Here is a 27,869-nt window from a genome sequence, read left to right as displayed (position 1 = left end):
GACTACAAATCCCGGCGCGCCCCGCGCCGTGCCGAGCTACAGTTCTCGCGAGGTTCTCTAGAGCTAACGCCCGGACTTCATTTCCCTCCGGCCTTCAGCGCGCCGGAAGTGGCGGCGCGGGACTTCCGGGCTGCCGTGTGGGGGAGCGGCGGCGAGGAGCGCGGCGCTGGGGTGGTGGTGGTGAAGGCCGGTAGCGGGCGGGGAGCGCGGCGGCGGGGATGGACGTGACCGGGCCCGAGACCGACTGGCGCAGCACCAACTTCCGGCAGAAGCTCGTCAGCCAGATGTGAGTGCGCGCCCCGGCCCGGGTGTTGGCTGGGCCGCGCCTCGGCCGCTGCCGGAACGGCTCCGGCGCCTCCCGCTGCCCCGGGGCTGCCCGTGCTCGGATGGCCGCGGCTCGTCCGTCTCCGCTCTCCGCGGGTCCTTCGCGGGTCTCTGGCTCTGTCCGTGGTTCTTGCTACCCCTGCGTGGGGCCTTCAGCACCGGCTTCTGCTCAGAGCTCGTGCGGGGGGAGCCGGCTCTTGTTTGGCTTCGCTTCTCCGATCCCCGGTCCTTTTTGCCTTCCCCGGGCATAGCGGCTGCTTGGTCTGCTGGGGATCCTCTGTTTTAGGGTTTCCACTTTGCGATGCTTAGTGCTGCCCGATCTGACGTGCTCTGTTCTATGACAACCACCGTCGTTGCTTTGCATCTGACTTGTAAACAGCAAAAACGAAATGAAAACGCCAGCGACTGAATTTGTTGGTTATTTGGTATGGAGGTTGCTGTTCTAGACAAGTGTGTTCGTTGGTATCTGCCTGATGTATAAAAGGTTGCTTAAAAGAAATAAAGTTCAGCCTTTTTGGTTGTCCAAAAGCAATCTCTTTACTTGAATTACTTTGCTGCAACCTGCTTTTCCTATTACAGAGAAGGTTCTTTTACCTTACGAAAGCTGGTTATCATAGAACTGAATGCGTTTTTCAAATCCCTGTTTATGAATGCTTGAAGAACTTTGAGCGTGCTTTGTGCTTTTTGAAGGCAGGGCTTTCCTGACTGATGTTTCAGAGTTAATTTTATGGTATTCATGACAGATATGATGTCTGTTTGTTGAAGCTTTTTTGGTGTTTAGAGCTGATGTTTTACTGTCTAAACTTTGTGCAAGATAATTTATCATGTCAGGTGAATCTGTTGTGTTTTCCTCTTCTTTTGTACTTCTTCATCAACACAAGCAAACAGAACTGCCTTGCAATGCCCTGCAACTTAGAGGAAATGAATACAAATCAGCTGATACATACCTTAATGCAATGAGCATTTGTTGTCTGTGTGTTTGCTTTGCAAATTGCGACTGTTTTTCTGTGAGCAGTAAGCAGCAGTGATAAATGTTTGAATGGGAAGCATACAGTAAGAGACAGAGATTGAATAGGACAGTGGTGGAGAAAGTAGAATTAAGATTTCTTCTGTTTGCTTAAACACTTGCATATGCACACAGACTTCTCTTTTATGATCTGTGTACTTTTTGTTATAAATGTATTGATGCATTCTTTTTTTCCCCCAAAGGCTGTGTTCTGCAAGCAGCGTATCTTCCTTGCACTTCACCCTGCTTTGTAGTAATACTTCTTATGTTTTCATTCACTAGCTCATTTTAAGAGCAAGCAAATTTGTTACTGGGTGCAGCGATTACAGGTTTGGTTGTGTTTTTTAATTTTTAAAGTGTATTACTATGTGTTAGATATCTGAAAATAAATTTCATGTTGGTACTTAAAGCAAAGCTACCCAGGAGTAGAGTTTATAATAGCTAGGTTTATTGAATGAGAAATAGAAGCAATATATTGCCTAAGACGACTTGAACTCTATGTGTAGCAAGTTCTTGTTTTCTTCCATAAGCTTCCAGTGAAGCTTATGTAGTATTTGGAAGAAATTAGTCATCTGAAAGTTTTCTGAGCTTGTGAGAAGGTTGTTCATAACATGTTTTTGTGTATGTATGTCTTCGAGTTCATTGTGCAAATGTAAGTGATAGGTATTTGTCAGCTTGATCTTAAAAGCATGGAAGGATTTGCACACTTTGTTTTGAGTAGCTCATTATAGCTGCTGAATGTGGAAGTCTTGATTTATTGTTATTTCGCCTGGATCTCCCTTCCAACTCTGAATGTTAAGATACATATAGGTAGATACAGATAGGTATTTAGAATGACATTACATGAAGAGAAATTTCAGGGATGCTGTGTGCAGTTGGTATCTTAGTGAATGTACCTGTGATCAATGTGTATCATTTGGTTGTCATCACTTGAGAGAACATTGCATTTGACTTAAGTAGCCCCATCCAATATTAGCTTGTTGTGTGACTGCAGGCCCAAGCAGTCGCAAAGGACTCTTGTTGGATCCAGGAATGCCTCAGCACTCAGCTGGGTTCTTCTTTAGTACTGCTGATTACACAGCCACACAACTGTGTTGGCATAACCTGGCAGTGGAGGCTTGTGGAGTCTTTGAAGCGATGAAGGGGTTGATTCTGTGTGCACCAGGAAGGTGATTTTCCTCACTATAATACTGGGAAGAAGGATAAAGCTAGAAGTAAATCTGTGCAGAGTCTGGGTAGTCTTTTGCTGTCTCCTCTATAGCCAAAAGCAGCATTGTTCGTGGCTGATGCTGACCCCAGATGTTTGGGAAACTGAGAAGGAATAACTGCATGCATCAGTTCAGGTTAGGGGCTGAACTGCTACAAATGAGCTCTAAGAGAAGAACCTGGGTGTCTTGCTGGACAGCAGGCTGGCTGTGAGCCAATGGTGTGCCCTTTGTAATGCTCTAGAATGCAAAAAATAAATGCTAGATAGATATACATGTAAGAGTAGGTAAGTTGTTTATTGTGGATTTATTTTTTTTTTTTATGATCCTAACACCACATTGGTCACTGTCTTTGTGTGGCCATTTATCTGTGTGTTACTTTCTTTACTTGCATTTGCATAACCTTGTCTTTCTGCCTGCTCAGTTCTTGGTGCTCTCAAAATAAGAGATGTTTTATAATGAGACTAACAAGTTCATGATGAATCAGAGCATAGTGTGGACTTAGAGGAAGGAAGCCTTTCTGAAAGAGAAACTACTGGAAGAAGGAAGGCATAAATGAAGAACTGGATGCATTTTCTTCCACTGCAGCAGAGTCCCTTTATAAGTTGTTCATTTTAAGGCTTGCTTGCCCATGAAACAATAATTACTATGCTTTATGCTCAGAGTCTGCTTCATTTGAAATAACCTTTATGTATAAAGAGCATTTTGTAGTGTCTATCAGAACACATGAGCAAGTTACCATGAGGAAGGCTTATGCAGGTAGCTATGCTTTACTGACTAATCTGCTGTGTCTTGCAAGGAAATATCTACACACTGCTAGCCTGCTGCTCTGCATTGGTAAGGGTGTGAGTTTTGGCAACTGAAGCTCCTGCATTTTAAGGCTGTTGCATCTGTTCTGCTCACTTGTGTGAAGGGTTTACTGAGTTATTTCAGGAAGCTGAGCTAGGCCACTGCTCATACAAACACCAGCCCTGCTGCAAGGAATGCGGTCAAAATTCAGGGGGAAGAAAACAGTAATCTATTTCAGGTTGACTGAAGTTTTCCATACCTTGCATTTAGTGTAGGATAGTTGCTCATGCAGGAGCAGGTACTGAGAAATAGGTTGCTAAGCTATTAATTACAAGGTGAAAGTGTTTCCTGGTAACTTGTTTGTGGAATATAGACTGTAGCTACTAGGCTGCTTTAAAACAGAACAGGTTTTACAGTGAATGAGACATTTCCAAAAACAAATACGTCTGTAGGATTTGAATAGGGAGGGCTGTTTGCCTGTCTGAACTCCTGATTTTAGGACTTGTTTATCTCGGTGCATTTTTTTGCAGTGGAATTACTTGCTTCTTTTTTATATACTGAGAATGCCTATTGTTCTCTATCATAGCAGAGAACATTTGTGTGTGGGATTTATTTCCTTTTCATCTTATGCTTTTAATTTCCCATCCAAACGGCAGACCTAGGTCCAGTTTACTAGAGGTTTGATGGCTGTGTGATTCTGGATAGTAGAGAACTGTAAGGTTGGGGGGGAAGCTTTTTATGACCAATTTCCATCAATAAGGCCTTCTCATCTTACTGCTTCATCCGCTGCTGTCATGCTGATTGTCCCCTCCCTTCTGTGCACATCTTCCCTTCTCTGTCCTGATCAATGCTCCAACTCCTTGTGACTGCTCATTGCCTGAAGGCAGAGATATTCTACCAATCTTCTAATTTTTCTACCTTATTTTTAGAAGAGGGTAAAAAGCTATTGTACAGACCTTTCTAACTACAGGAAATATATATATTTTTAATGTCCTGAGTTAATGCTCAGCCTCATTTCTTCTATTTTTCTTTTCCAGTGATGAAGCAATGAGGAAGGCTGGTGTTGCCCACAATAAGTCCAGCAAAGATATGGAGAGCCATGTATTTATGAAGGCCAAAACAAGGGTAAAACTTCTCTGTTTGTTTTCAGAAGTTACTGGTATGTCAAAATCTTGGGATGATCCACAGAAACAGCAAATCCAGTGCACGTTAAGAATTGGTCTCTGCTCAGAGTACCTAGTTATGAAGATTTTGGGTTTATGTGTGTTCCTCTTACGCTGGGGGAAAGCTAATCATTTTGCAACTTATGGGTGCAGCAAGCCAAGGGACTTGCTGAGACTGCAGCATTGAATGCATATATGGGATTGTGCTTGATTAAATTCTTATGGAGTGAATTGCATAGAAGTTTCTTTATCTACAATGTAGCACTATCCATAATAACCAGTTTGGTGATGGAGAGGGACTAAGATATCAATGAAAAGGATGCATTAGGAGTAAGACAAGAAGTAGTTCTGTGGAAATCTGGTTATCATCTGCAATTCTAGACTCTACCCAAATGTGTAAGCTTCTTTCCTGGAGTTCTGTTACAAGAAATTGGATACTGTTACTGTCTTCAAACATGATGTGTTTGAGGTGGAGCTTGCGATGTTGAAAGCTTTGTGATGCTTATGTCACAAGTTTATTCCTGCTAATAGCCTCTCTGACCCTGGAAGTGTCATCTCAGCACTGTGACAGATTCTTTTGTGCAGTTTGCAGTAAGCTCATAAATTGCTGCAAAGGCTGTTTGTCTTTTTGCTTCTGGCACTTCTTCTGGATGTTAGTTTTTAAATATAGTAGCTTGCTTGCTTTTGTAATATTAACAGCATAAGATAGCTCTTGTAATATAAATGTGACAAAGGACTAAGGTGAGTCAGTATGCCACGTGAGCAAGTTCAATACTTAAGAAAAGGACTAGAATGGATGGAAAATGGATGTATTGGTATACAATCAAATACACATATTGTGATCCTATTAATGTGGCTATCATAGATATTATTTCCATTGAATTTTGTGGTTTGGAGCCTTCTTGTACCATAAACCTTCTGTGAAAGCATTCCCACTTAGCTCATGAAGGTCAGTTCCTGCAAATGAATTGCTCTGAAAAGCTCACAGTCCTTTTAAAGTAAAATTCATTAATGCTGAGGGTGAATACTGAAGGGCTATAATGTCATGGTTGTCTGTTTCTGTATCCTGTGCTGAAATACTACTTTTTGCCTTTAGGAGGAATATCTTTCTCTTGTGGCCAGACTTATTATCCATTTTCGAGATATCCGTAAGTAATCTTTTTTTCCCCTAGTGATTGCTTATTAGAGGCATGGGAAATAATAGTAGATTTCAGGATTTATGAGTGCTTCTGTGTGTGACTCATCACAAATTGCTTCAAAATTTTCCCCTGTAATATACATGCTGAATTTTTAAGTACTGTTTCTTTTACAATATCCATACATAATTTAAGAGCCTTTGAGAAACAATTGCTACTTTTGCACCTTCCTTTTAATTTTTCCTGTATTTTGGCTTTCTTTTCAATTTTTGTGTAGTGTTTTGGTTACCAGATTTGGTTAATTTAATGTGTTTTGTTTAATTTGATTACAAAGATGGTTTTTGTTTGTTTTTCCAAATCTGCTTGTAACAGCTATATTAGAGCTGTCTGGGATTATGGATAAATTGTTTGGGAATAGGTATAACTACAGTAGACAGTGATTTTTAAAAAGTGATATGTATATATATGTGTGTGTGTGTGTATATATGTTTCTTAAGGAAAGTATATCTGAAGTGCCAAATCTGTGTGTGACAAGATTAACAGATGTAATTAATGTATTTTTCTTTTGCAGACAATAAGAAATCTCAAGCTTCAGTCAGTGGTAAGAGATCTTTTTCTTCTTTTCTTTTTTTCCTTTCCTAAATTGAACAACTCAAAAACTGGGTTTTTGTACTGAGAAGGTGGTGAATTTCCTAGCTTGAGGATGGAAAGGTACCTTAATAGCCTCTTGTGTCTTCTGCCTCCGTGGTAACTCTTAAAGCAGTTAGACTAGGAACTTAATATAATGTTCCTAATAATGAAGTAAACAAGTATATCATTATTATCTCCCTATAGACTAACTGTACAATGGCTGGGATTGATCAGCATCTCCACCAGACAGTTCAAAATTATTTGATAATCATTCTAAGGAAGAGAGTGTGTTGCATTCTGTACCTGATCAATACTATTTGGCACCTCATGTTCTATTTTGCCTTTTTGAATTGCTTTGACTTCACTTTTCTTCATGCCCAGGATTGAGATTGTAATAATTCTCTTGAAAGGCACTGAATATATTCACTGTATAAAATCAAAATGTTATGATGGAAACTAGGGGAACTGCTCTACAAAAGTACTTTCTCTGGTTTAAGCACTGCTTCTCAGGAGGAGGAGGTTAATTGAATCCACAGTTGGAACTTTGTTCTTGGTTTTTGAGATTGAGTTGTTTACCCTCACAGGGCTTTGCTGGCATCCTGTTTTGACTTGAATAGACATGCAGAGGTGGCTAAAGAATTCCCTTGTCTGATATATTTGGAATCTATTTGGAACTTGCAAATCTGAAGCATTTTAAATAATCTTCACTCTGTTTACAGAGAGGTAAAAACCTGCGAGAAGCCTCTAGCAGTCTTGCAGTGAGAGTTAGGGTTTGGATCTAGTTAGGGTTTGAAGCCAGTAGATCAGAGAATGGGTACTGAAAAACAGAATTTGGGGGAAGCAGTTGCATGGCTGGCTGCATACTGGTAACTATTTTCTTTGTAGATCCGATGAATGCCCTGCAGAATTTAACTGGGGGTCCCCCAGCAGGGGCGCCTGGAATGACCATTGCTTCCCGAGCTCAAGGAGCACCGATGAGTGGGATGGGTGGCCTTGGCCCAATGGGGCAACAGATGAGTCTCCCAGGACAGCAACAGCCTCCTGGAAGCACGGGAATGGCCCCTCATGGTATGCCTGGTGTCTCAACAGCTACTCAGCAGAGTAAGTATTCACTCTGTTTCAGTCACTAAAACTGTTGTGTTAGTCTTTCAGTAAATAACTCTTCTCCACAAGGATAAGGTGCTGAAGAATTTCATACTTCTGGTTATATCTTCTGCTGGAAGAGTTGATTTCAAATAATTCTATCTACTGGGGTAAATGTCTTTCTTAGCATAATGAGGGAGAGTCTGTCTCTTCTGTGAGCAAATGCTTCTTCTATCCTCCAAAGTCTCAACTTCAGAACTTTGTTCTATGGAATCCACTTTTTTGTGGCTACCGTGCTTTCTGTTAGTGACCTCTGTGCATGTTTTCAGTAAGAACTCTTACTTCTCAGAGAATTCCATGGGTCCCATTGTGGTCCTTCCAGGAGATCTTTTAGCCACACAAGTTCTTACACTCTGATTTGGTTACTGACTCAGTATAGGCAGCAAGCTGTAGAGGTTGTTAGGAAGGAGCGTTGTTGATTCTGCTGTTAATGTACCTTGTCCATATGAGGATGCAAAATTATATTGTGGTCATGAAGAATATCTGCATACTTCAGAGTTATATTTGATTATTGTGAAATTGTACTGTGTAACTGTCTCTTGTCTTGTTTGGGTTTCATGTTTTTAAGTACAGTCTACCACCTTTTTAGCCCAACTTCAGCTTCAGCAGATAGCTCAGCAGCAACAACAGCAGCAACAACAATTCCAGCAGCAGCAGGTGGCTTTGCAGCAACAGCAGTTCCAGGCCCAGCAATCAGCCATGCAACAACAATTTCAGGTGCAGCAGCAGCAGGCAGCAGCAGCTGCAGCAGCCCAACAGCAGCAGCAGCAACAGCAGCAGTTGCAAGCCGTCCAGCAGCAGCAACATATGTTGAAACTGCAGATGCAGCAGCAGCAAAACCAGCAGCAGGTGAAGACAAAATAATTAAAATGGCAATTGAGTTGATCTGTGATGAGTTACAAGTCATGTGAAGCTTAGCTTGCATGGAAGTACTGATTATCAGCTCTTCCCATTATTAACACAATTCCAGTTTGGAACTTTCGATTGGCAACGATATATTGCATCCCAGAGGAAAGATTTAACAGTATAGGTTTTTCGTTGCTTTCTTCTGTTATAGCAGTAGAGAATTAAAATCCTTTGTCTCTTTCTCTTCATAAACATCAGGACAGTGTTTCATTCTGACAAGAACGAAGATGTGGGAAAGAACTAAAAGCATTGTGAATTGCACATTCCTACTTAAAAAGTGTGTACTGAGAATTTATGTGCATCATCCTTAGGTGGAAAAACAAAAGAGGAAACTTCATCTATCGTGCTTCTGTGCAGTTCTTGTAAATGTTGTTGCTGATGTAGCCTGGTTACATTTAAGAAGTGTTTCTAAGCCCATTTTTACTGAAGAAGCTGATGGACTTCAACTTTGCTTTTGAAAACTATTTTAGTATATTTAGGCAGGCTTGTAATAGTGAAACCTACAGGTCATGTGCACTATGTAGAGTTGAGATATCTGAAAAGTGAATGGATAAAAGAGCTGGATATACAGGCTTGAAAATGCGGTCTGACATATTAGGATTCTGTTTGCTGTTGGTTTACTCTGTAAAAATAAGGCTGCTATTGCATTGCTGAAAGCTTTATCGTCCTGGCTTTTCCTGCTTTTCAGATGCAGCAGCAACAGCAGCAGCAGCAACTACAGCGAATTGCCCAAATGCAACAGCTGCAAGCAGCACAGGCTATGCAGGTACAACAGCAGCAGCAACAGCAGCAGCAACAGCAGCAACAAATATCACAGCAACAAATACCACAGCAGCCACCTCAACAAGTAATGCAACAGCAGATGCAACAGATGCAGCAGCAGCAACAGCAACAACAGGTTGCTCAGGCACAGCAATCTCAGCTTCCACCACAATCCCAGCCTCAACCCCAGCCCATGGTATCTCAGGCACAGGCAATCTCTGGACAAATTCCTGGTCAGGTTATGCCTGTTACTCTCACCCCACAGCAGTTAAAAGCAATGCAGGTAAGGGCTCATGACCAGCTTATTGTGGGTTCATTAAGATCTGCTAGAGAAGAAAAAAAAAAAATTGTTAATAACAGCATGGGAAAAAGAATAGCTTATTAAGAGATCTGTAGTTAGATTATGAGTGTGGTCAGCAGAAAATAAGATGTTTTTGGTCAATATAGAGTAGGAATTTTTGAATTATGAAAGCTACTTATTAATCTCATGCTTTAAAAATAATTTCCTCTGTAGTTCTGGTTCAAGAGAGATCACTGTGATGATGATTAGTGTTCTCAAACATGAGCAAGTGTTTTGAGATGCCTTGTGCATGTGATTGGAGACAGTGTTGGCTCATTAGCATGCTTATTTTGCTTCTGCTGCTGTGTTTAGATGATTTAGCCAAAGTTTAAGATACTGGTAGTTCCTACTTTGAAGATGGTGACTGTGAACATCTTACTACTTCATCTTAGAAGCTGAGTAATCCTGTTAATGTTGCAACTTCTCAAACTGTTGCATTAGTCAGCTATTTTTGAGCTCCTACCAGTTAATTTAGGAGTAGTTGGATGTGTACATCCCTCTGAGTTGTCACAATGAATGTGTAAATAGTTGAAATCCTGATCATTAGTATGTGCTTAAAATAGTATTCTTGAGAGAGATCAACATCTGTGTGTTTGCCAGAAAGCTGGAATATCTAGTACTGTCATAGGAAGGCCTTATAGTACAGAAGAAATTGCAAGAAGTCATAGTGTGGATACGCAGCCTATGACAAGGTTGTTCCAAATGTTAGATGCATGGAAACTTATTTTCATAGAGAAGTTCAAAAACAGTTCTGGAAGTAGGTGCATGAAGCTGAAGTCTTGTATCCAAAACAAACTTTTTTTATGAGTATAGTCAATGCAATTGAAAGAGAAGTGTCATACCCTAATCAGATGCGCATTTACTTTTTTCTGTCTTATACTCCAGGTAAGAGCTCAACTGGTCCAGCAGCAGCACGCAGCAGCAGCAGCAGTGCAAGCAGCTCAGGCTCAAGCTGCTCAGATGGGAGCATCAGCACAGGTAAGGGCCCTGGAGCCAGTATCTCCAGTAACAGGCCTGTAGCAAGTGCATGCTAAAGATGAGCATGGAGATGGGTTTCTGGTGGCTTTCTGATGAGGTTTAATCGGTCATCCCTATATAAAGGAAGTATGGGCTTTTATGCTGTTTTCCTTTTGCCTGGACTCAGAGGCAGGATTTCGTTGACAACCTCTCTATGCATGCTCTCTGTCCTTGGTAGGTAAGATTGTTGCCTGTAGTTACACAGGAATGCACAACAGCAAGGCAGCCTACTGTGGCCACACTGCAGTCTGACTCTTGGTTCCTGGAGTGCATCACCTCTCTTTTTGTTATCCTTTCCTAGAAAACTGCTTTGTTGTCTAAACTGATTTCTGTACTGTGAATCTTTGCCTGCTCTCTTAACTCACGTGTGTTCCACCTTCCATCTCCATGTACCAAGCATAAAAAGTAGCGTAGACAATGAAATCTTTCCATGCTCCCCTTTCATTCTTTTCATCTTCCATACTTCTGACTGAAATGGACTGTAGATATAGATGCTCTTTTTCTGGATGTGGATTGTTGAGGAAAAAACTAGCATGTGTCATGAGTGCAGAGTTACATTAGAAAAAAAAGTGCTGGGTGAAAGCTTATTGTCTAACAAACTTTTTTTTTTAACCTTCGATACACTTGTAGCCCCAGTAATTGTTCCTTGATGTGTATCTGGTGTGAAGGAAACATAGGGGAGAAAAACTGGGAGTGACTTGAGCTGATCCTCTCATTCCATTTTTCACAAGAATGTGCAATAGTCTTTCATGTTTTGCCTCTGTAGCGTTTCATGTTGAACCATTTTACAGACATGGGTAAGTACAGTTCTCACCATTTTGTATATGGAGAGGCTGAGGCAGACAGGTGAGAAGAGACTGACCAGGATTAATGCCTGGGAATACAAAAAGATCTCTGCCATTTCATGTATTGCACCAATTTTCCTTCATCACACAAGACGTGTTTTAGACTCAGTAAGATCTTCAGAAGTTTTTTCACGTGGGCTGAGGGATAACAATTGGATCTTGAACATTCATCTCATAAACTTGTATCAGGAATAGTGTTTTGTACATCATCCTAACTCTCATGTGGCCCATGTACATGTGGGTGGCTAAGTTCTGTTTCTGGTCCTTTTACTTTTGTCAGTGTAACACTGGATATAAAAGCTGAGCAGTGGTAAGTACAATTGGTGCAGTATTGGCAATGTAGAATTCTTCTAAAGTTAAAATACATATTAAAACATTTTTTTATTTCTTAAATAATTTCCAGGTGAGAGCTTCAGGGACTTAGGGTGACTAAAAGGAGACACTGACTTGTTTTTTCCTTTCTACTAACTTAATGGTGCTTTTTCCAACCCCTAACCAGGTGGATTGTGCTTATGTAGAGTCAACTTAATTCTTGCCCTACTTAATGAAATTGTATGCCAGTGGCTTAACAGCACGGTGCATTTGAAAAGTTTTGGGTAAAGAAATGGTTGACAGCTGTTTTTGCATTGTGGCTTTATTCAGACATGTAGCAACCACAGGGATTGCTCATTGTCACAGATGGAGTTCACAAAACTGTGAAAAACTGCTGTGAAGTCCAATGATTAACTGGTTTCTTATACTTGTGTAACTATTTTCTGCGTATAGTGTTTTCTTTCAAGGTCGTGGACAATATTGCAGTACAGTTTTGATGTAGACTGTCTGGTTACATTTTCTTTGATTTATGAGAAGTTTCTTTTGAGACAAGATTTTTTCTTTGTATTTAGTCTGTTTTTCATTAGCAGCACAATTAATCTGCCTAGATTTCCTTATTTGGTTCTGGGAAGCTTTTGTTATAAACAAACCCTATCCTAATACTTGCTTGTTACACTTAAGCTTGGTCTCTAGGCGCTTTTGGTCTGGGAATTTGGGTTGATGTGCCTGTGTTTTTCCTTTTCTGTAAAGTTTCTAATAAGCTTTCCTGTGTAAAATAAAAGCAAGCCTAAATTCAAATATGGATCCATGTTAAGCTATGAAATTCTTCTCTGAAGTCATAATGACTGTTCAGGTGAATGCTATTCCGCTTGGATCTCCAGTCTTTGTGAGTGTGTAACTCACACAGATAAGCAAAATAGTGTCCTAGTGACCACAGAGTGCTACAGAAGTGCTTGGAGTACCAAGAGAAACTCCGTAGTGAACTGGAGTTCAGTATTAATGAAGTTGAAATTACTGTTCTCCTGCATATCCTTCAGATGCTCAGAATGCAAATCATCTGTTGTTGATCATCTGAAAATCAGGTTTGGCCTGTCTTTAGTAGAGTAATAGTGGCACAGAACTTATCTATTCTTACCAGAATCTGTGTATTTAAGGAATTTGGATCCCCTGGATTTTAGATGCAGGATTCTAATTGTTGTATTCCACCTCAACATTTTTATCAAATAGCACACTTAGCATCTTACAGGAGAGAGATACTTTATTCCTCTGCTCTCTGGTTTTGTGGGGTAAAATTCTCAATATAAATTGATTTATTTCGATTTCAGCTGTGGAGAAAGATTTGCCTTCAGTTTAAATCTTTCTCAGAAGTACCTGAACACTTCTGGTTGCCTTCCTTTTTTAGACTGATGAGCTCCTTCATAGATATATTGCTTTGCATAAAACAAATATGATCTATTGAAATCTCCTTTCCCAATTACATCGAAGAGTAGCAGGTTTCATAAATGTAAATCAGCTGGAAGAATGGGAAAAATAAATTACTTTTGCTAAGACTGGAATTGGTGTCATTTATATTTATATATGCACTTCCTTTCCAAAGCGCACATTAAAAAAAAAAAAGAATGTGTGCACATGTTTATTCAACCACGATACAGCAGCTGAAAGTCTTTGATTTAGAGTTGGTCCTGCTGGTGTTCAGTGGTTTGCCAGACAACCAAACTATGAATAAACTGCTAATTACTGTGACCTTGGAGGAAGTCATCTAAATCTGCACACTTTGGTGGTGTGGCATGAGAAACGGGACCAAGGTGGGACATTTGAGTCACCAAAACATTCCTGGGATTTTCACACGCTCCAGAGATCCGTGTGCATTCACAAGGGTCTGAGATGGGATGATTGTGCCTGGAAGGATTTTATCTTTTTTTTTTCCCCAGCAATTTTCTTTTTTTTTTCTTTTTTTTTGTTAGGGTTTTGTTGCTTCACCAGCTCTCATGTTGATAAAGTAGCTCTTCACTGTACTTTGTAGCATCCACCTGTGCTTTGTGCCAGTGCTGGGTTGTTGTGTTTGCTTGTGATGGCTGTTGCATGCTGTGTGTGTACATGTGCATGTGTGTGTGATGTCTGAAGCACTCTCATTTGTTTCTCTTTGGAAATCCTGTCTCTGACCATCCCTCTTTGCCTGGATGGAAGGTGACTGCATTGCGCTGTTGTGAACTAACAGATGTGCTGAATTTGACACTTATTTTCTTTCAGTTTTCTTTCCTTTTTCAGTCTTGCTACGTTGTATTTAATTTTATTTATTTTTTAACAATTGTAAGCACATGCATTCTCTGACTCTCTAGACGTGTTGCTGGCTGCTTCAGTCCATTTACATGGAACACTAAGCAAGAATGCCCTGAATCATTCACTGAAATGAGACTTAAGTCCTAGGTTAGTTAGGGCCTGTGTAGGTTCCTTGGTAATGTATACACTGGAAAAAAAAAGTGGTCCAGATAACTTCACTGTAGATCTTAAAACTGTCCGAGTTACCTGAATGCTACCTCAAAAATATGCTATATTTCCCATAAATGTTTATTACACTTTAGCTCAGAGCATATCTGGTGTGATACTAAGTAATGGAAGGCTATACAGTTATATATAATGTCATGGGTCTGAAAGGCACTTCCAGATGTTGCAGAGTAGTGTGTTCCTAATGCTATTTTAGAATACAAATCTAATGCTAACCTTAATCATTGAAGACAAATGCTGATACTTCAGGGTGTGCTCAGTCTGTACAACTGAAGAATCAAATAGTGTAAGAATGATCTTGAGGCAGATGTGGATTCATAAGAGAAAATCCGAATGTAGCCTAATAGTGGAGGAGTGGGTATCTGTCAAAATGCTGGAAATTACAAGGATGTATTTCATTTATTCTATGAGATACAAAAGGAAGGAAATAGCTTCTTCAAGTGCAAGTCCTTTTTGTTGTTTTGTAGTGTTACAGAGTCATAGGTTGCTCTGAAATTTTGCTCACTGTGGGTCAGCTCATTGGAGCATTACTGTTGGCTGTGGCTCCTGAACTGTCTGCTGTATTCTTTGACAGTGGAAACTGAGAAATGCAAATACTGCTAAATCCTTTGAGACCACAGTGAGGGAAAGTACATCAGGAACCTATGATGTTAGAGAGGCAAAGAAGCTTATATGGAGTGCTTTTGGCAGCAGTCTTAGAGCACTTATTTACAATAATCATAGATATTCAAGCCATCAGGCAAGATTTGGGAAAAACTCTTCCTGCAAATGGCAATGTTATCAATCTTTGAGCTACAAATCTGAACCTACGTATCAGCGCTTTCAAGATATCTAGAATTCATTAGGTTCTTTCTAAAAAGGGATAGAAGGGATGTAAAAAGAAGCTTGATTTATTAGCTAGCGTGTTAGGCTAACCGTTAGAGAAAAGCTCACTAACCTGCCCTTCATGCTCCCCCTCCCCCTAATTCCTGGAGGTTGCATGTGCTTCTCATCCTGCCAGTGCACTGCATTTCTTGTTTTGCGATTACTTTTGTCTGTTGTCCCTCTGTCCTCAAAGATGATCACCGCACCTATGGCCCGAGGTGGGATGCAAATAAGACCACGGTTCCCGCCTACCACCGCAGTGTCTGCTACACCGCCAAGCTCCATTCCTATGGGCGGACAGCAAATGCCACAGGTATTTACTGAGTCAAAGCACATCGTGTCAGGTATTGCACAAAGCGTTGGATGTGTGATTGTATAGAGCTTGCTTTCAAGCAAGGGGAAGTTCACCTTTTCGTGGAACGGTAACTTGGTGGTGTCAAAATATTGGGCTGTTGAGGTTTTTCGGATCCTTTTTCATTTCAAACAGCAGCTTTTCTGAGGGTGTGGGATATCAAAGTGTTTCCAAGTGGCATAGATCTTTTTTATAACGCTTAGAACTTTTTAATGTTTGTAGCTGATTCAAGTCACAAATTAGAACTATTAAATTTCTGTTTAATCTTTGTCCATACTCCACAATGAGTTTGCATTTAGGAGAGTCTCCAGAAGTGTTGCAATGTACCGTAATGCACTGGCTGAGTTGTGTCCAGGACCTTAGTTGTCATGTATTTGTGCTCTTTACAAGTGCCTCTTGCATTAATAATAAACTTAGCCCATTTCAGTTTGAATATCAACTTGGCATGTAATCAAGATCTAAGAAAAATTGAGTTCTCTTCCTTCACAGTTGTGAAGGAGAGGCTACCAGAAGGTCTCCACTTGTATGAGAGAACCTGTGTAGGCAGGCAGGCAGCACCTAACCAGGTGTTGCTGAAGATGCTTGAGGCCAGAGTACTGCATTTTCCTGGTGCAGGTCCTGGTCTTTTGAAGAACCCACAGCCACAATTCGCAAGCAAAATCTGTCATTTGAGGGGAGCAAAAGTGGGGAAAACTAGAATGAAAGAGAACTGAGTTCTTACTAGTATGTCATAAAATGAGGCACTACTCAGCTGAACTTTGTGTAATTGGTGCTGGTTTACGTATGCATTGTATTGTGGTGGTGGAAGAATGTTCAACTGCATTTTTAAACTCTGGTGTTTGTGAACCTAATGCATTGTTTTCCTAGATATGAATTTTTAAACTTAATACCAGGTGTGTAGTTTTACTTAACGCTATTGCATTTTGCTTATAGGTTTAATGAAGGTTCCTTCATTTTTGCATTTTTGTTTCCTTTGCAATCTCTTCTGGGGGATGTGGAGCATTGGAAACTGCTTCTTATTGCTGCTGCATCAGGTCTAGTAGGCACAGCCTTTTTTTGTCATTAGTGTGCTAAGGTAGTTACAGTGATCAGAAAGATGTGCAGGAAGGTACACCTGTCATTTCTGGTTTAAGATGTGCAATCATTTCAGTGCAGGTAACTGTTTATGTTAACTGAAATAAAACCCAGGCGTAGCTTTTGAATCAAAGGAGAATTTGCTAAGAGCTTAATTTGCTGTAGCAGTTTAGATTGTGTGAGACAATCATTTTTGGACTGACATGAGAGGGCTTCTGCTAGATATTTAAGTGTTAGATTGGCTTATATTCACTTCTAGTTTTAGTATTCAGTGCCACAGTGCTTTCTTGCTGTCATGTCTATGTTTATGGAGAGGCTTTGATTTCCAAGTGACTGTAGAAAATGATATAGAAAATTGAACAACTAAAGAAGGCAAAAGAAGAAAGGAAATCTGTTTATGAAAGTAGGTTATAAATATGTGGTAGAATGGGCAAGTGAGTAATTGTTGGGAAAAGCTGGTCTCACATATCATATCTTTTGATAGCTCTGAATCAGTGTGAATCTCTAGCATTTAGTGCCAAAACACTTTGCTCTAGTTCCAGGTGAATTAAAATTTGGAACTGTTGTCATTTACACCTCTTAGTTTTGTAAAATGCTTAAGCAACACTGTCTGCTGGATATGCTGTCATTACCATGTCATTAGAGCCCTTGCAGCTGTTCACAGTAGGAGTAAATGGCTGTAGCATACATCTGGTTATTAGTCACTCAGAATCTAAAGAGTCTGTCACCTCTGACTACAGTATAAAAAATCGTTTTAGAGTGTACAGATGGTTCTAAATGTCTTCTCATTTTGGAAAAGAATCTTGGTGTTATCTTGAAGAATCTCTTTCAACCAAAGAGCCAGATGTTATATCAGTGTTTTGTGACTATTTGTTTTCATTCCATTTTTTTTTTCTGTCCTTTTATCATAAGGCTCAATTAATTCTGCAGTGCTTTCTTTTTTATTGTTGTTTGGTTGTTGGTTTCTTTTGCTATTAGTCTTTTTCAGCAAAAGAATATACTCACTGGTTTGGCATTACATTCCACTATCTCCTGGTCTTTCAACACACCAGAGAATTAGTTAATTTTTTTTGTTTTCTTAGCTGAAGTTTGTTTTTCCCTGACTGAACATTAACTACAGTCACTATTAACAGCACTTCCTGAATAACTAAGAAAAAATTTTTATACAAATATGGAAGATTAATTTGGTACTTTATCTAATTACCAAAGCAAAAGCTAATGTACTAATCCCAATCTTTCTCCTGTGTTTCTAGTGTCAAAACTTCCAAGTTCTCCCTACAGATCTACTGCAGTCTGAATTAGCATGGGCTTCATGATTGATGCAGAAATCCTCAACAGATACAGAACCTAGGGAAAAAAAAGTAAAACATTTAAATAAAGCAAGGGATGTTGGCCTGACTCAGAATATGGAAACCTTTATCTGAATTCCTTTGGAACTCTCAGTTGTTTCATTTTGTCACAAAAATGCAACATAGTGGTGAGCTTTTAAACCCAGTTTGCAACAATGGAGGCATGGCTGTACTTACTGGCTTAACATTGAAACTGTAAGTATAGTAGTGGAAATGCTTCCTAGAGTTTTTCTTTAAATTGTTTCTGTTCTTCCTCATTATTACCCATCACTTCCTTGCTGCAGTCTCCTTTTCCTTGCTTTTGGATTCTGCATATTGTACTGGCTTATTTCTGGGAGCTTCTGAGAAACTGTCTGATGCTGTTCCTTGCCCAAGACTCAGTTAATTGGAGGTGGACCTCATAGCTAAGTTCATCTTCCAGTATGATGTACTCTAAATACTAAGAATAGCTTTGATTTAGTGGATATTATTAAGTGAAAGCTTCAGTTGTGCAAGCCTAAATATATTCTGGGCAAGGCTTCATAACACTATGGTTTCATATAGTGTTCAGGTAACTGCAGAGTTACGTGGTGTTCAGTGGGCTGTAGTATCTGTCCTTGAGTATGCTTTTGGATGCATAAAATCTCATCCTACAGTGAAAAAATGCAAAATTGCATTATCTTATATATGTTGAAAATGAAGGGTACACAAACTGTCTAGTAACCCTGGTTTAACTCTTGAGTTAAATGAGGAGCTAAATGAGTTAATTGGATCTAGGCCTCTAGAAGGAAGTTCTGCCTCCCCTCTCTGAAGTGATTATGTATCAAATGAACTGCTTTCAAAGAATCATAAGGAAGTTTGGCATTGCAGACTTCTGAGTCAGTTGCTGAAAAAGTTTTATGTAATATTAGGCATTAGCCTTTAGTGTTCTGAAATGAAGCTAGCAGAGAGCAAACTTGCTGCAAGAAGGAAAGCTGTTTGCCTATGCTTATACTTAATGAAGAGAAGTAATACTATTAAACAGATAACAACACTAATTCATTTTATGCTTATGTGCATAATGTAGTATGCTACTTTTTTTTCTTTGCTTTTCTGCATATGTAATTTAATGTGAAGGGATCTTGACGTAGCAATAGATAAAGAAGCTTAAATCTGAGTAAAAACCTTAATGCAGCTTTTCTTCTTCCTTCCAAAAACACAAAGATTTAACTTCTCAAAAGTAATTTTATGTAACCAGCCTCAGACACGTTAAAAAGGCCTGGTTTTCAGGGAGTGCTAAACCACTTAGAAGTGGTTATAGTTCAGCTCCACAAAAATGGGTGCAACATCTGTGGGGGTAAGTTCTAAATCTCTTACTGTTTAGAAGAATGTTAAATAGAATGCCAAAAAGTCAGGAATTGTTTTTTGGGGTGTTTATACTAACTTCCATGTGATGTTGAGGTGGTTGATTTCTGTGAGAGCTGGACTGCTTTGCAATTTCAGAAATGCTTTTCCAACTGCTGGGGAGACACAGGTTGTTAAAGAATCTCGTTGTGGATTTCAGTTTGGTAGAAGAGATTGGGAAAGTAATGGAGTTATTGAAGATTTTTTTTCTTTAAGTAAAAACAGTATTTCAGGCTGCATTTGTTTTTAAACTGATTTCACGGATAATGAATTAGCATCTTCAAGTTCATTAGTTTTATATTTGCACCTAGGTGAGGTTTGCTTTGGCTTGTAATGTATTTACTTTTTTGCATAGCTGTAATGTGGTATTCCAAGAAGGCATATTGTGTCATATTCAGCATCCTCTGAAAATGGGTGATTAAGATGGATAGTTAACAAACGAGTGAAGGACAACACCAAACTTGCAGTGTCTGTGAAGTGTTGGGGCTGGTAGGGAACTATTTTTAAAAGTGGTTTATACTGATGGAATGATTTGTTGATTCATGAAGGTGCTAATTGTTAACTCAAGTATTCTGTAAGTCACTGAATAGGCTAATTAAACATATCTTTTTTTTTTTTTTTATATGGGTAGCCTAAGGCCATAGAACACTGCACTTGCCTTAAACAAATGTGCTCATATAATATCTGCATCACTGTACCATACGCCTGGCCATGATAAAGGGTTTGGGTTTTTTTAGTTGGTTTTAAGTGATGAAAGGGAAAAATGGCTTTGAAATGAGCACAGGTGGGAGATTGCTATAATTTGAACATCATCCGGCTATAGTACTTTATAGTGTGCAGAACAAACTTCATTGTTACCCAGAGTTTGGTGCTGTTCTGGAAATTCCTTATTTGTCTTTTTGTCCTTTAGGCATGCCTCATCTTTCTCCAAAGGTCAGAAAGCTGCTTCACTTTTTTCCACCCAGCCATTCAGTTTATACTGTTTTTCTCTCCACTCTGATTTGTGAAGCTGTATGAGACATGCTGATGGTTTGATTTACTTAATTGTTTTTCTTCTTTCAACATGAAGAGAATGTATTGAGAAGCTACAGTTAAATCTGACAGACCTTTGAAGTCTATAATCAAAATTCAAATGCAAAGGTTTTGTTTTTTTAATGATGGTTATTTCAAGTTAGAACTTTTTTTCTTCCCCTGCTTTTCTTTATCCTAGTTTGAATAAAGCACAGGTTTTTCAGGTGGCACTTCTGACACTTTAATTGCAGCATGTTGTTGTGGGAAGTGAAAAACAGTCATTACACAGTTATCCAAATTGCATGCAGTTTTAATTGTTATTTCTGGTAAAGTTAATAGGAAGTACTGCCATAAAGGCCTCAACAGGGATACAGATGGAACTGTTTCATTATGGAGAAGAACAGGAAACTAACATTTTCATTTCTTATAGGGCTGAGGATATGCTTCTCTCCATAGTTAAAGCCTGTTAGTTAGGTTCCCATTGCCTTCTCCCTTTTGTTGTTGTTGACCTTATTCTTTTTCCACATTTCAGGTCAGCCAGAACAGTATTACCATGATGTCATCCCCATCTCCTGTCCAGCAAGCTCAGACACCCCAGTCAATGCCTCCACCACCACAGCCACAACCATCTCCTCAACCAGGCCAACCAAATTCTCAACCAAACTCAAACGTCAGGTGGGTTGGTTTGTAACTTCTGAAGGTTTTCTGAAGGTTACCTTACGCTGTTTCCATTGAAGTGAATAAATTTTAAAGTGAACTTTGTGAGAGTGTAGCTGGCATTATGCCAAATACACTGTGAAAACCCATGTGTATAAGAAATCCTTAGCAAATCTACTCCTGGAGCTCCAAATTGCTATAGCAACACTTACTAAAAGTGTATCTGTTTGCAGACTGATCATGCTTCCTTGTCAGGCTCTGGCAGATTTGTTTTTATTCTTATTTTTCAGCTCTGGCCCAGCTCCATCACCCAGCAGCTTTCTCCCCAGTCCATCTCCACAGCCATCCCAGAGCCCAGCAGCTGCACGAACACCTCAGAACTTTAGCGTCCCATCCCCAGGTCCTTTAAACACTCCAGGTGAATATGAGATCTATATCACAGACCGTGAATTGGGGTATATTTTGATAACAGATTTCCTAGGAATTATTACAGTTATTATTTGGTATGACGTAAACATTAAACAGCTCTGCTGAACAGCCAGCAATGCAAATAGTAGGCATGTTGTATGCATCATGGTGCTCTTCTCTGTCCCAGTTGTAAAAAGTGATTTCTGATTCTGTGAGTTAACATGCTGACTCCTCCTACCAGTGTTGTGTGCTCTGCAATTTATAAAGTGCAGGCTGAAGGAAAACTGCAGCAAGTTCTGTGTGCTGATTTAATGTTTAATGTACCAGAGTGAGGCAAAATGAGAATCTAGGAAATGAAAGTTTGAAACCATTGGACTTCTTCAAGAGAAAAAAAAAAAAAAAAAGTAGTAATAAATGGGAATTGCTACAGAGCATATTGTTATTTCTGCAAAAAGATTAGAGGACTGGAATGGTACTGAAGTTGTGGAGTGCAGCATGAATTATGGTTTGAGAGTTGCCACATTTCAGATCTGGATTCTCTTATCCATGCAACATGCAGTCTTTACTTCTTGCTAGGAAACCCAAACTCTGTCATGAGTCCAGCCAGTTCTAGCCAGTCAGAGGAACAACAATATCTGGAGAAACTCAAACAGCTATCAAAATACATTGAGCCACTCCGGAGGATGATCAATAAAATCGATAAAAATGAAGGTGAGTTTCGTTTTCATACATTTCTTTGTCAGCTCTCTCTGTTACAATGGAAGAAACAGTACATTACCTTTTTATGGTTGTTTCTATTCCAGGGATTAAAAATGACAATCACAGCTAACTATTTTACTAGGAGGAGTGGGTAAAATCCTTAAATTCCTATCAGTTTTCCTTCACATTTGATTTTTGGGATACATTCTGATAGTTTATGCAGAGGGTATGCTTTAACATTAGACAAAAGATCTACCTCATTATTTTATTCAATGTTTGCTAATATTTTCTCTTTTAACAGCATCATATGTTTCTGTCTGCAAGTATGGTGGTTGTCCCCATAGTCAATGTTTGTCTCTTGATATTTTTTTCAGATAGAAAGAAGGACCTGAGTAAAATGAAGAGTCTCTTGGATATCCTGACTGACCCTTCAAAACGGTAACTTTGTCATTTTCAGTGGATAAAAGTTCCCTACCTCTTCCAGAAATTTTTTGTTTAGCATCTGGCCATGTTGGCATTGAAGTTGCCTGTGGGGCTCAGATAGCAGAAACACTTGAGCTGAAGTGCCCATTTTGTGGTGATGAACTTTGTCTTCTTCTGCAGATGCCCTCTGAAGACACTGCAGAAATGTGAAATTGCACTGGAGAAGCTAAAGAATGATATGGCTGTGGTATGTAATGCTTTGCTTAATAAAAATAAGCAATCAATTCCAAAAAAATCTTATAATTTAATAACTTTTTGTGGTTTTTGTTGCTTATGCTGTTATGAATTCAGTTGAGGTTGAACAAAATAAGAAAACAGAAAAAAAACAGACAAGCTCTTCATATAAATCACCTTGTATGCATTATTTAATGGAGCTTTCAAATTCTTGTGTTTTGTGCAAATATTAGAGTAATTCTTTCTATGAACTTCTGCAGCTGATCTCAGGAGAAAGCTGCAGACTTATTTAATGTAACTGTATGCAGTTTTGAGAATTCTTTGCATTTTGTGCATTGAAAGTTGACTGCTGTAAAGTTTTGCAGAATGTTTTTATTTTTTGGTGATAATTAAGAGAAAAGGTGGGGCTTTTGTGTTTTAGCCTACTCCACCACCACCCCCAGTGCCTCCCACCAAACAGCAGTACTTGTGTCAGCCACTTTTGGATGCTGTCTTGGCCAACATCCGGTCACCAGTCTTCAACCATTCCCTTTACCGCACCTTTATGCCAGCTATGACTGCCATTCATGGTCCACCAATCACGTATGTATCAATAACTAACTTCTTCTTTATTCCAACTGTTGAAAGAATGGGGATGGGTTTATGGCAAGATGTGAGTTGTACCTTTTTATGCCTGTAAAATGTTTGGCAAATGTAGCGTTGACATAAAATTTTCACCTAGTTCTATTGTGAACTGTATTTTACATAGGGCCCCAGTTATCTCCTCCCGAAAACGAAAATACGAAGAGGATGACAGACAGACTATACCAAATGTGTTACAAGGGGAAGTTGCAAGATTAAATCCTAAGTTCCTGGTGAACCTGGACCCCTCCCATTGCAGTAATAATGGCACAGTTCATCTCATATGCAAACTAGGTAAGAAGAAACTGAGGACTGAATTCAGAACTGATGTTTTTTTTTCTGTTGGCTGAGTTTTGAATCTTGCCAACCTGTGACTTCTGCATGAAGTCTGTACTTATCACTGTCACAGAACAGCTTAATCATGATATTCCTGTACAGCCTGCCTTAGGTTACACCTGGAAATTTTATTCACAGTGACCAATCCTTTACTCACTCTGAGGCTGTAACCATTAATCTCATTGAGTGTGTAGAAAATTACTTGTTGCTAGCAACTGTCTTGATACCTGATCTGTGAGACTTGTTCTTATTCCAACAACTAGGCTAGAGCTGGAGAAATGATGAGTTAATTTTTGGAAGTTCTATCAATTGGTACTAATCATGACTGGTAATTATGTATGTTTGAAAGAGGAATTCAGATCACATCTTCCTTGTTCCTTCTCAGCTGAATAAGCAAAGGGTTGTAGTCTGTGATCTTACTTTCCAGATAGGAATCCAAGCAAAGTAGATTCTTTTTCGTCCCCCTTATTTGGGAAATCTGAACTGTTCTCATATTGAGCTACTACAGGAGGCACCCAATCCTCCATAATGAGGTGTCATAATGAATCTTAACAAAGGCCTGATGAAATGATTGACAATGTGCAGAACTGCTTAAGAGATGGATCTGTCTTTGTCAGGCTGTCCTTTCAATAAGTGAAATTCCAAGCAACGAGATTTCCATTTTTGTTTTAAAACAGTTTACCCCTTGGCTCTTTCGTGGGGCTGAGAGGCTAGAAACAGAGCTGAATTACATATGAAAAGAATGTCCATACAGGAAAAAAAAAAAAAAGGCTTTATTCTGATGGAAAATGTGCTTGCATTCTAGATGACAAGAATCTTCCAAATGTCCCACCACTACAGCTCAGCGTTCCAGCGGACTATCCAGATCAGAGCCCTTTGTGGATAAAAAACCCTAGACAGTATGGTATGAGGATTCTAGCATGATATTTGGGGGCTTGTGTGTATAGTAGTATTGGGGAAATGTGAATACCTAATGTAATTTTTTTTTAAATAACTATTACTTTTTTTTCCCAGCAGCCAATCCCTTTTTGCAATCAGTGTATCGATACATGACTTCAAAACTATTGCAACTACCAGACAAGCATTCAGTCACGGCACTCTTAAACACCTGGGCACAAAGTATTCGTCAAGCCTGCCTCTCTGCTGCATAATATGTCACCTTCTAAATCATGAAGCAAGAAATCAAGTCTCAACAGCTGGCCTTTTCCACGTACCATTTCTAAAGTCATGGGCATTTTGGGGAGGTTGCTTCAGAAGAAAGAAGCCTTACATTTTTTTGTTTCTAGATGTCAGCTTCAGTAGAGGACCTGGTATTAGTTCTAGATTTCATGCTTTTTATCTTCTGCCTCTGTGGACTTCTTTCAGCATTTTCAAATATGCAGAATGTGTATATATGGTTCTCGAGACTGTATTAGGAGTTTTTATTGTCTTCTTAGAGAAGAAATTATTTGTGGACTTCCATCAGGGAGTCTCATTGTTAAAAGAGGAAGCAGGGAGAGAATGCCCTAATTTACTTCAAAGTTTGCTGAGTGCCAGTATTCCTTTCACACTGTATGTTTTGTGACCTGATACTCCCCCAGAAATAAAAAAACTGCAAGTAGAACGTGCTTGCAAACTTCCTAGTGTTTGCAGGAATCTTTTGTCTATTAGCTTTGCCCTGCCCTGGTTTGGGATAAATTATAGTCTTTTAGGATATTCCTAAAATGTGTGAGATAAATCAGGATAATTATATTGGTGGGGGGAAAGACTAAACAGAAGGAAAACATATTTTCTAGCTTATTTTAAATGCTGCTTTGTATAAGTGGGTTTTGGTTAGCATGGACCACAGTTTTCTTGCTCCAAAAGTGCAGCAGTTAGAGGAGATATTAATGTGCACAATGACTTCCCATATAAGTAAATGTTTGTGTAAAGGTGAAACAAGTTTAAAGTTGTACTACCAGAGATCAATCCAGCAGGCTTGTAGCCATGTCTTCTTTATTAATGGAATAGAGTCAGTTTGAGGCATCTGACTTGCTTGGAGGAGTTGATGCAGTTTAGTGGCTACATGGTGAGTTTTGTTTTCTTTTGCTTCCTTTTTAAGAGAAAAGGACAAAAAAAGTAAAAACCAACAAAAAACCACACCACGTAGCTCAGTAGCAGATCTGACAACTATTATTTTGTGCCTTTAGCAATACAGAGCACAGAAGTTGGTTGTCAGCTGCTGTATTGCTGTGCATTTCCAATAAAAACACTTGCCATGAATAATTAAATTTGTTTTCTTTTTCCCCATTCTCTGTTTGTTTGCTCTTATTTTCTTAGTGCAGAAACAAATTCAGGTTTCAGATGTTCCAGTTATATCCTATTTTATCTCCCTGTATTGTGCAGCAAATCTTAAAGAGCAGCTGCACTCTCTCACAGTCGTGCCAAGAAATTGCATTCATCTTTGTACATGTGTGATGTTGGTTTTAGTATCTTTTTCAGTGTGGGTACTTAGTAACCACTAACTGAGGCAGCAGAATGCTATCAGTATTTTGTACATGAACTAATGCATTATCTGTTTGTTTCTATTGTAATAAATTTATTATTATTCTTGTGTTGGATGCTAACATTATACTACTCTTCCCATGTTGATCCTCAGATACCAGTTCTGTTGCATCCCTGGGATGATGGTTACTTTGTTCTAGGGTAAGTGAAAACTCTCACACTTTGAGGGTTAGGAGAAATCAAAATAGCTTTTCATTTCAAGCAGCACCATCTTTATGCTCCTCATAGTAAATTAACTGAAAGACCTGGGCAAGAGATTAGTGATTATGTCTGTAAGAGAAGATACAGCTTTTTAACCAGTACTGTTACATGGCTGCTTCTTAGAGCAAAAGAACCAGTGGTATCAATACAGTTCTGCTGGAGAGATGTTTTCATCACAAAAACTTTGGATGCTCATTGAAATACATAATTGACATAATCCAAGAAATGAGGATGGAGCTGTTTATTTTTTTTTCTTCTGTACTTTTTTTTAAGCATTGCTGGGGTCTAAAGTTGCAACACAGATGACGTTTCTGAATTTATTTAAAATCTATCTGGAGATAGATGCAAAGCACACTATAAATGTCCTTAAGTTTTCCACTACTTCCCTTGTGCAGTTGTGGCTTTCCTTCAAAGAAGATGTAATGAGGTGTTAGACTTAGTGTGGTGTAGGCATTCTAGCATACTGCAGCATCTCAATTAGGAAATAAATACTGAAAACAGAAAATGAATCATGTGCCTGCAGCATGTCAAATTAATAGCTGGATAGTAACATAGCTTCTGTTTGTTTTGATGGGCAAATGATCATAAACTGTTTATGAAACTTGTTAAATATAAAAGCACTATTCCCAAATTCTTGGAAGGATGCACCAATAAATTAATGCTAATGTTTGGGAACTTTATCAAGTATCAGGGGCACTGTGAATACAGAATACATGTTATGAAAAATTCAGGGATTCCTGGCTTTTAGAAGTAACAGATATGTTGTGAAATGAAAAATACGGAAATCTGATCCTCTCATTTCTTCAATAAATAGCATACAAAAACAGTCATAATCAGCTTTTAACTGAAATGAGATGATGATAAGAGCTAAGGAATTTATCATAAAAGTACAGCATTAAATGTTCAAAGCAGTCATAAGCAAGATGAATAGTAAGTTTTGACTTCTAAGTACTGTTTGAAGGTGGTTTGTGTTTTGTTTTTCATTTCAGTGGTGGCAAAACTGACTTTCTGTAATGGGCAATGGAGTGGCAAACTGTTAGTTAAATAAATGTTACTCTAATTGCCTGAAACCATTTCCTTTCAGCTCAGTACCCTTCTTAAATTAAGAGGTTTTGTCCTATTGATGAGCTCCTTTGATTATTTGATGGAATGTCTTACCTGGCTTTTGGTTGGCACTGAAGTAGTTGGGCATAAACAAGCTTTTGAAATTAGTGGTCTTTTTGCATGGATTCAGATGAGGGAGTGACAGGGCATTATTCTTATTTTTAAATTATTATTCTGAAATGTCTTTCCCTTAATTCTCTTTGAGCCAGGTGATCTCACAAGGTTATTCTTCAAGCAGTCCTACTTCTAAAAGAAGAATATTGGAGAACAGAGACGAGTTCAAATCATGCAAGAAAAAAAATATTATTTTTAATAGGATTTTTCAAACTAGAGTGAACTTTGTGGCAAACAACTGATTCTATTATGTAGGTGCTATTTCTGTTCTTCAGGTACTCACTGTTTTCTAGGAGCTTTCCTGACAGGCAGTTTTGGCAAGCATGTAACTGTATTACTGAATAAAAATGTTTGTACATGTATTATTTTTGTTACTTTGCTAAAGAAACAAAGCAGTGATTGTGATGTAGCCCTAATTTAGTTTCAAGAACAAGCTTAATGAATGCTATGTTTG

At 39.0% G+C, this 27,869-nt stretch overlaps 1 protein-coding gene across 6 annotated transcripts; it reads left to right on the top strand.

The window, feature by feature from the left end:
- The first annotated feature begins 62 nt into the window (after positions 1-62).
- On the top strand, positions 63-27,777 carry MED15 (mediator complex subunit 15). 6 transcript variants are annotated; one of them, XM_031592322.2, is made up of 20 exons: positions 64-286; positions 4,362-4,449; positions 5,584-5,635; positions 6,195-6,224; positions 7,139-7,354; positions 7,986-8,245; positions 8,991-9,347; positions 10,290-10,382; positions 15,141-15,260; positions 20,628-20,770; positions 21,043-21,170; positions 21,737-21,871; positions 22,234-22,297; positions 22,463-22,529; positions 22,938-23,098; positions 23,265-23,431; positions 24,279-24,377; positions 24,488-25,520; positions 26,091-26,137; positions 27,511-27,777. In XM_031592322.2, the coding sequence occupies exons 1-18, from the start codon at positions 219-221 to the stop codon at positions 24,622-24,624; spliced, it is 2,385 nt and encodes a 794-aa protein (XP_031448182.1). In that variant the 5' UTR covers positions 64-218; the 3' UTR covers positions 24,625-25,520; positions 26,091-26,137; positions 27,511-27,777. The 6 variants fall into 6 exon arrangements, with proteins under 6 accessions (XP_031448187.1, XP_031448182.1, XP_031448185.1 ...); XM_031592325.2 differs by having other exon boundaries at positions 27,507-27,777; XM_031592326.2 differs by having other exon boundaries at positions 24,491-26,137.
- Positions 27,778-27,869: the final 92 nt, after the last annotated feature.

This window comes from Phasianus colchicus, chromosome 18 (assembly GCF_987193195.1).
Source record: "Phasianus colchicus chromosome 18, bPhaCol1.hap1.1, whole genome shotgun sequence".
NCBI classification, from domain to species: domain Eukaryota; kingdom Metazoa; phylum Chordata; class Aves; order Galliformes; family Phasianidae; genus Phasianus; species Phasianus colchicus.
The sequence above is the reverse complement of the archived record's forward strand: the minus strand, read 5'-3'. Positions and strand labels throughout refer to the sequence as shown.

What these genes read in the sequence shown, in the direction of transcription:
- MED15 (XM_031592322.2), top strand. Translation starts at nt 219, where the DNA reads ATGGACGTGACCGGGCCCGAGACCGACTGGCGCAGCACCAACTTCCGG. An exon ending in AGCAGTTAAAAGCAATGCAG is followed by an intron (nt 9,348 to 10,289) that starts GTAAGGGCTCAT and finishes CTTATACTCCAG; the next exon opens with GTAAGAGCTCAACTGGTCCA. An exon ending in GCGGACAGCAAATGCCACAG is followed by an intron (nt 15,261 to 20,627) that starts GTATTTACTGAG and finishes TCCACATTTCAG; the next exon opens with GTCAGCCAGAACAGTATTAC.